The sequence below is a fragment of the Alosa alosa genome, chromosome 24 (genome assembly GCF_017589495.1).
Source record: "Alosa alosa isolate M-15738 ecotype Scorff River chromosome 24, AALO_Geno_1.1, whole genome shotgun sequence".
Lineage (NCBI taxonomy): Eukaryota > Metazoa > Chordata > Actinopteri > Clupeiformes > Clupeidae > Alosa > Alosa alosa.
The window spans coordinates 22922635-22930943 of NC_063212.1; the positions used below are offsets into that span (position 1 = coordinate 22922635).

General features: G+C 43.2%; 1 protein-coding gene across 1 annotated transcript; it reads right to left on the minus strand.

Annotated features, from left to right (window-relative positions):
- Positions 1–3852: 3852 nt before the first annotated feature.
- ppp1r15a (protein phosphatase 1, regulatory subunit 15A) lies at positions 3853–7374 on the minus strand. Its single transcript, XM_048236412.1, has 3 exons — positions 7110–7374; positions 5508–6518; positions 3853–4417 (listed from the first exon to the last, which is right to left on the minus strand). Exons 2-3 carry the CDS (start codon positions 6060–6062, stop codon positions 4202–4204), a joined length of 771 nt encoding a protein of 256 aa, XP_048092369.1. The 5' UTR covers positions 6063–6518; positions 7110–7374; the 3' UTR covers positions 3853–4201.
- Between the last annotated feature and the right edge of the window lie 935 nt (positions 7375–8309).

Sequence of the window (8309 nt, forward strand, 5' to 3'; positions counted from 1 at the left end):
GGCCGATTCTCTCAGCGATCATTTCAACACACCAGGGCCATTGCTTCTCACTGCCCAGAGCTCCCACTGCTGCCCCCTACAGGCTGGTGAGTGCCTAGCAGCGTGAGAGCTCTTTATAGGGAACCGAATGTGAACCCTCAGTTTTCCTTTGTCTCTATTCACGAGTATTAGACAATGGAAGAGAGGCTACTTTATATGGTTGTGGTTAAATGCTCTTGATTGCTCCTACTGTGGTCGATGTTTCAGTGTGAATTATTACCTTTTTAACATGTATTAATATGGGTATCTTTAACATTTAACAAACAGACACGTTTCCTCTGGCGTTTATCTCCAGAGTGCAGCTGTGGAATGGTGTAACTCAATATACTGTACCATATGAAGGGAGTAGTGTCTGTTTAAAAAAAAAAAATACACCTATATAATAACTCGGTGTGGGTTGGTATTGTAATCACGTTTAAAGTGCTTGTTTGCATGATCTGTTTATGCAATGCAATGGAATGTCAGTTGAAACTGTATGACTAATGTAACCAGATGATTTATCTCTGAACTCTGTATTCAGTGTGCTTTAGGCAGTCAGGAGACCCAGGTTTATTTTACAGAAGGAAGCTTCGAGAAGTAGAGGTCTGCGCGGGACTGATTTTGCTCCCGCAATATTCTGTCCAATTAATGTGTCATTTTAGTTCATTAATGTGTCATTTTTAGTCCCACTCCCGCATTAATGTGTCATTTTTAGTCCCGCTCCTGCCCGCATCTGTAACATGATGTCCCGCTCCCGCCCGCTAAAGCCCGCATGCAGGAGGGATAGCCTATTCAGTTTTTCTTTTGTCTCACGAAAGGATCAGCACACACCTGAGAGACTCCAGATGTCAGTTTCCAGATGTCAGTTTTGACAATGAGCAGCAGGAACAAATTGACCCCACGTAAACGACAATAGGTTATAGGCCTGCTATCCGTCAGTTATGCTTAAATCCCATTTTTAATGCTGCCTAACAGAACATCCAGCTGAACTATAGTTATGAACAGTACTTTAATCATTTCCATATTTAATTTTACCCACATATTTAATTTGCGGGAGTGCAGTGAATCATCGGTTTGTCCCGCACCCGCGAACGCACCTCTCTCATCCCGCCCGCTCCCGCAAAGAGTTTTCAAAAGTTGTCCCGCGCCGCATTCTTTTGCGTCGGGACCCGCGAGTCTACCGCAGGAGTGCAGACCTCTATCGAGAAGCTTCACTTGTTGTTTCAGTCTGTTGTTTAATTAGATCATGCCTTGTGTAGTTCACCCACTCTGGTTAACTCAGAAGAGGTATTTTGAAGGTTTTTTTTTTATTTTTTATGAAGGACATTCTCAAAGACTGTGTTAAGTCAGCGAGGCTGTTCTACTTGCACTTATTGTTGTTTTGAGGCCCATTAGCCAAAAGCCAAGTTTGTGGTGTCACTCGCTTCTCTTCTCTTAAACTGTCCTTTCCAATGACGGTCCATGCCAACGCAGCATCACCCTGCACAAAAAATGGCTGTTTATTTTCCTATTTTTAACCGATTTAACAATTTTGTAGACGAATGAATAATGTTTGTAAGCCAAAAACGAAATGAGTCATTTCTCCTGAGTGTATTTTTACATTTTATTTTAAGTATTAAAAGATGACATATATTAATCTGACTCTGCATGGTGGGTGTTCTTTTCTTACTTCTCCATAGCAACACGGACTGAATAATCACCTTTTTTTTATCATAGCTGGATACAACTCAACCAGACATGGATATTTCACACAAATATTCCATGTATCATTACCCAAGGGATTAATTGAAGTGTTGCAAATGGTTCAAAAGCATGCATTCTGTCACTAATAATCATTATGCATTTGTGATGGCAGGTTTCCACATAGTGGATCTAGCTAGACATAGTGTACTAGCTAGATGTTATACAACTTAACGAGAATCTGTGCTTTTCCTCAGTTTGGCTATAAAATGAATACGTAGGCCAATCTATTTCTTTTGTCATACTGGACATTCATGAACAGGAGTGTGCACCTGAAGGTCTTCTAATCGCAGCGTCAGGTGTGGCTAAGTAAATGCATCTGAAGATGAATTGCTAGGAATTTGTGGGCATTTTGTTCCAGTCTACAGTGACCTTGCTGAATCAGTTCTTAGACTAGAATGGTTTGGGGCTGCTCTGCTTACTCTTGCCGTCTAGAATATGCACTTAGTGTTGGGATTATGAAAGTTTGTTCTATCATTGTCTGAAAGTGTGGTGATGTTATTTTATAATATGAATTTACTGTAACCTGCAGTGAGGTTATTGTGGTTTGAAACTGTCAACTGTTTGTCAACTGTTTTCTTATAAGGGCCAGGGTTCCCACGGGTCATGGAATTTCTGGAATATCATGGACTTTTAGAGGGTCTATTTCAGACATGGAAAGTCAGGGACTGACTTGCCAAAATACATTAAAACAGATATATTTCCCCGCAGAATTGGTGTATATCTGCTTTACAGCTTTACTGCTTGTTTGAGTAGTTGTGGTTAGCTCAACTTTGTTTATTCAATACATTTATTCATCTCCCACTCTAAAAAGGTAAAAGATTCTTGAACGCTCTGCGGCTGCTCTGAAATCTTTGGTCGGTATATTGTACCATTCATTAAATGATAGGTCATGGAATTTCAATTTTTTTGTCAGGGGAAAAGTCATGGAATTTTACATTTGACTTAGGCCCTTCAGGGTTCCCACTCTATGTAATAGTGTGTTGTGAAATTAAAACATTGTTTTATTTCACTCATAAAGACCTCAGATAGTATTGCATATTTAATATTAATCTGATGAACATTTAAATGGCAATTAACAATCCCAGTGTCACCGAGTAAAGTCATGTTGGGTTTATATTCTAAACTGTCCAGATAGTCCCATCGCTGACTAACTGGTTTGCCTTTGTTTTAACAGCCCTACAGAAACATCCCCCTGCAGTTCTTTAACTGGTTCTAAATGGAATCTTTGAAAGGGTTCCATAGGGACAAACCATGCTCTAAATGGAATCTTTGAAAGACTTCCATAGGGATAATCAGATACTCAGATCAGATACTCTTTCTGCCTTTGTGAGCATGCACTCAGGCAAACAGGAAGTGATGTTGACCGAGACTGATCCGTGGCGCCTCAGAGATCATTCCCACGGGAAGTAGCCTAGTACAAAAGTATGCACACAGGTTGGGAACGCTCTGGGATCTGTCGAGGAATGCAGGGACATTCTGAACCTCTCCCATCCCGACATCAGCTGTCCCTGCTGGGGGTGGACGATCTTCCAGAGGATCCAGAGATTCCCAGATAACAATAGACCGCTGAAGTTGGCCTAAAATAAGGACCCAAAAGCTGCCATCTTTGTCTATATAAAGAGATTCAGGTACCATCTTTGCTCATATAAGGAGATCGGGATGTCCTTATATGGGCAAAGATGACAGCTTTGGGTCCTTTATGTAGGCAAACTTCAGAGGTCTATGGAGTTGAATGAACTCTGGTGATTAAAAGCTCCAGAGAGCTTTCCCTGTTCAACAGTGACCTCTACTGGTGAGTTTATTAACACATTAAAATATTTGGTCTCAAACTGTTACATTTTGCTTTCAACAATCTAACCTTGAGATAGGCTTTGTATTTGGTCAAAAATATAGATGCATGATTGATTGTGCATCGTCTTAAAGTGATCTGACAGGTTCCTTCTGTGAGAGTAAGCAAACCACATTTTCTCATGGAGACTCGTTGAAGGGCAGAAACTGACGAGGCTTGGTAAGCACTGCTTTTGGTAAACGTTATGGGTGCTATCTGATATTCTGTTTTCTGCAAATGTGATAAGAGAAGAGGCCTCTGTATTCAAGTATAAAAATAGATTTATTAGTCAAGTAAATGTGAGTGAGAATACCCACAGTTCAGCTGAAAACTGAACAAAACAGACAAGTTTTCATATAAAAAAAAAAAAAACCCACAAAGATGAAAGAAGCTTAAGGGTTCACAAACAAATATAAATATATATAAAAATATACCATTGGGAAAAACAGCACCATACCATAGAAAAACAAAAGCGAGGTCTTAGAAAAAAGCGAGGTCTTAGAAGAGCTACACAATCTAACATCTGGACAGAAACATTATGGGCATTAGCTTTGTTGTCTTGGAACAGATATTCTAGTGTCGATTGTTTTTGGAGTCTCTCAAACAGATATTTTACTGTGCCGATTGTTGCTGGAGTCTCTCCCACACCAGACGTCTGTGGTCGTGACTCAGACAGGGGCTAATGACTTTCCCAGCATCCTCCACTCTCCGGCGGAAGCGATCCCGGTCGCGTGCCATCTCCATCCAACACGAGCCGTTTCTCGCTGCCTTGCTGGCGAAGGCCCAGGCCACTAGAGGCCGCACGGTCAGCTCATCGCTGAAGCGCACCTTTAAACAAACCACAAACAAAGCAGAGAAACTTCATGAGTATCACAGTAAGAGAGATCCAAACATCACACACACCGACCCCTGACCTGCCAGGAACTTGGCCTATATTCAGCCTATATCGACTAGCGCAGGAGGTTGGGGAGAGCTTAACACTGAGAGAGAGAGACTCTTCTACAAGTCAATTCCCTATCAACCCGGCAAACAATCAAGTCTCAAGGAAGCTGTCAGGCTATCTCTGGCAGGGCATTAGTCACAGGACTGACCCTGAGTCAGCTGTGACTGTGAGTCACGAGGCTAAAGTGCAAACGCATCAGCACAAGTTGTTCCAAACTTTGTTCCTTTTTACAACACCAGTCATTCACAGTTGGTGGGGCAAAGGTGTGGGTGAGCGGGCTGGGAGTTGCCACAGCGATCATCTGATAAACAAAACAGTTGCTCTGGCTCCATTAGTTTCTGCTGTCAGTGGTTGTTCACGACAACTATGAGCCAGGCGGGTTACACTGCAAATGGCTGCATTACGCGACACTGGCTTCTGGTCACATGAGAATGTAAGCTAATATGTCACTGGTAAAACATGAAGTCTGGAGCAGATGGAAGACTAATGTAAGTTTCTGTCTATGTTTACATATGACCATGTAATATCACTGGTATCACACGGGTTACTGATCCTGAAACAGGTTTGGCCTTCATCTGGCACAGATCTAGGCTGTGATTAATAAAATTATGATGATTATGTTAAACTGATGTTAATTAACTGGTTTTAAATGGTTCCTTGTCCACACAGCAACACTGAAAATTGAGTATTCCTAAATCTTCACCCTGGAAAGAGTTGTCAAAAGCTCACACACACAAAAGCTTTCAGTGACCTAAAATGGTGAAAGTGTGTGGACGAAAGGCCAAAAAAATGCATGGAAAAGGTACATTTTCATAGGTTCCCGTGGATGAGACCCCACGCACACACACACACACACACACACACTTAACCCCTGATGGTAATACTCTGAGACCATTAATCTAATCAGTCACTGCAACTTTTCAAAGATACTACTGAATTAGAACGTCTCGTATTGTGTGTGGGCTAGTTGTTTACCTTCTTGTTTTGTTGAGCGCTATGAGTGGAATGTTGTCCGTCTTCTCTCTCCTCCTCCTCCTCCTCCTCCTCCTCCGCTCTCCGCACGCCTCTGGCTGCTGAGGCGGGTGTGTTCCTGGAGACTGGAGTGCAGGAGGAGCTGAGGGGGTTGTAGGGGTCGCCGCTGTGGAGGAAGGATTCCCAGAGTTCCACGCTCTCCGCAGATGCCTCAGAGTCATCATCATCATCTGACCAATCAGAGTCTTCTTCATCATCACCTCCTGCGTCCTTCTCGTCATCACTTGCTTGCTTACAGTTCAGAGAGAAAGAGATTCCTACACGGGAACCTGCGGGGAGTGTCTGCTGACGAAGAGTATCTTCATCCTCGGCATCCTCCTCTTCCTCAGATCCCCACTCAATCCAGTCCAACTCTGACTCGTCCACTTCCACCTGCTCTTCTTCATCATCCTCATCGTCGTCCTCCTCCTCTTCCTCTTCCTCCTCCTCCTCGTCTGAAGACTCTTCCAGGTCCTCAGCCTCTGCCTGCCTGTCCTCCTCTACCTCCATGGTCCCCATCTTCAGGACCTCCCTACCCTCCTCTCCCAGGGTCTCAGCGAGCCGGCTGCAGAGGTCTGGTCCTCCTCCACCTCCTCCTCCTCCGCTCCTCCCCGACCCACAATGCTCTTCTCTGCGTTACCCTTCATGGCTTCTCGTGCTAGGTAGCCGCTACACAGAAACAGCAGGACCCTCGTGCAGCTGAGGAGTTCCTTGGCAGCCCAGAGGCGATAGAGGACACTCTGTAACCCTCCCCACAGATACAGCTGGAGATTCCGCAATGCGGGGAACGTCGGCGTCGGTGTCGGCGAAACCATGGTCGGGCAATCTGTTGGCTGTTCAGGTGTCACAGGTAAGTGACCACTATGGGCTGGCGTCTTCACTGTGGACAGGTGTAACGTTGCTCGCGCTAGATTGCACTGGTGGGACAGCGCATGAGGGTGAATGGCATCTGGCGCCATAACAGTCGCTCAGAATCTGTGGATGAAAAGACTTGCCATTAGTCTATGATGTATATAAAAAAAAAGGATCATAATTGTCATTAAACAGACCAGAGCCTAGGCTACATCTTCATGACTTCGTGGCATGTGCCTCCTAAATTACATCCATACCGAATGTTGATCCATATTTAATTTAGGCAAAAACAAACACACACTCCTGATATAGGGCTGAGTAAGGCCACTGATCAACAACAAACATGCACTCAGAGTCCTGAGTAAGGTCATGATCAAGGCCACTAGGTTTTCAATTACGGTATGTTATGAGGAAATGACCCATGGTATTATCTCTATGGGCGTAGGCCAGATCAGTGTAGAAGAATGAAAGACTATCGTTCTGTCAGATGCCTAACCCAGAAAGCAACGATTGCCGTCCATTAAATAGTACATGCGCGCAGACACGCGCGACACAATCATTTAGCAATTTTTAGGACAATGTTACTTTTGCCATCTGCCATATCCAAGTGGATGGTAATAGGCCTAGTATTTCTCCTTTATTACTAAATAAGTTTACTGCACCATTTAGACAATCGCGTAGAGTAAGTTAATGTTAACATAAATGTCGACAAACCTTGTTCCAAAAGTGTCAGCCAATGGCCTGGCAGTCAATCCAGCGAATACTTCGAGTTCGAGCTTTCACTTTAGTTCCTTCGACGTGCGTATTAACTGTCAGCTTGTATGTTGTCCTCTGAGTAGGTAGATTTGATAAGAAATTCGATTCCATTTCTAGCAAACTCCTCTGTTATTTATGTCGTAAGTCAAAAAGGTATGCCTGTGGCTCGTATAATGTTACACATATTTGTTGTTGTATCTCAAGAAATAGAATATGACGACACCAACCCTTGGTGCACATAATATATACACATATGCTGCTGACGTCTGGAAATAGGGGCGTGATTTTTCAACTCCGACCAATAAACAATTGTTAACTAACTCCCGTGGGCGGGTCACCACGCCCGCGACCAACAGACGGTCGGGAAAGCACGTACACTTTCTCTACGTTTCCAGTAATCTCACAAAGGAGGCGGGACCTTGACGTAAGCGTCGGATTCTTACAGTATTGCATCATTTCTAGAGAGCACAGGCGATAGGGGACAGGGAAGCAAACCAAAACACAAACAGACCGAAGATGTCACACTCGAAGAGGCTACATCAAACAAAAATGAAAATGAAGTTACGGAAATCCCAAGATCTCTGAAAAGAAAGTCCCAGAGATACATGAGCATGACCAAACTCGAGTTAGCCTAAAGTCAGAAAGTGAAAACAGCCCAGTTGTTCACAACATGTTTTTCACATCATACAGGTTAAGGATAGATATGATGAAATGCTGATGAAAAGTAGACTAAATAACACCAGGCAACTGTCTAGATAAATGCAAGTATTGTAGGCCTAGCCTGGCCTAACTGTGTTAGCCTACAAATTCCATAAATATTATGAATATTGAATCTCTCTGTCAGTGTATTGATCAAGTCAACAACTGGATGTCTCAAAAACAATTCTCCAGCTGAACAAAGGAAAAAACAAGTAGGCTAGGCCTAGGCCTAATTTTTTGGTAAAAGTGAGGAAAGACTTCTTCCACTCTCCTTGACACAAAGGGCTTGAGGCAAAGGATACACACATCTTGGTGTCTTAATTGACAGTGATCTATATGTCAACAGCCACATGAAAGCAATAGCCTGACTAAATCAGCTTTTACCACTTTTTACCACCAGACCAAATATCTGATGTCAAAACATGATTTAGAAAAACTCATTCACACATTTATATCCAG

Bases quoted from the DNA above. Each gene is read 5' to 3' on its own strand.
- ppp1r15a (XM_048236412.1), bottom strand. From the start codon at position 6,062: ATGGGGACCATGGAGGTAGAGGAGGACAGGCAGGCAGAGGCTGAGGAC. The intron at 4,418-5,507 runs GTAAACAACTAG...GTTTGTTTAAAG, and splicing joins GCGCTCAACAAAACAAGAAG to GTGCGCTTCAGCGATGAGCT.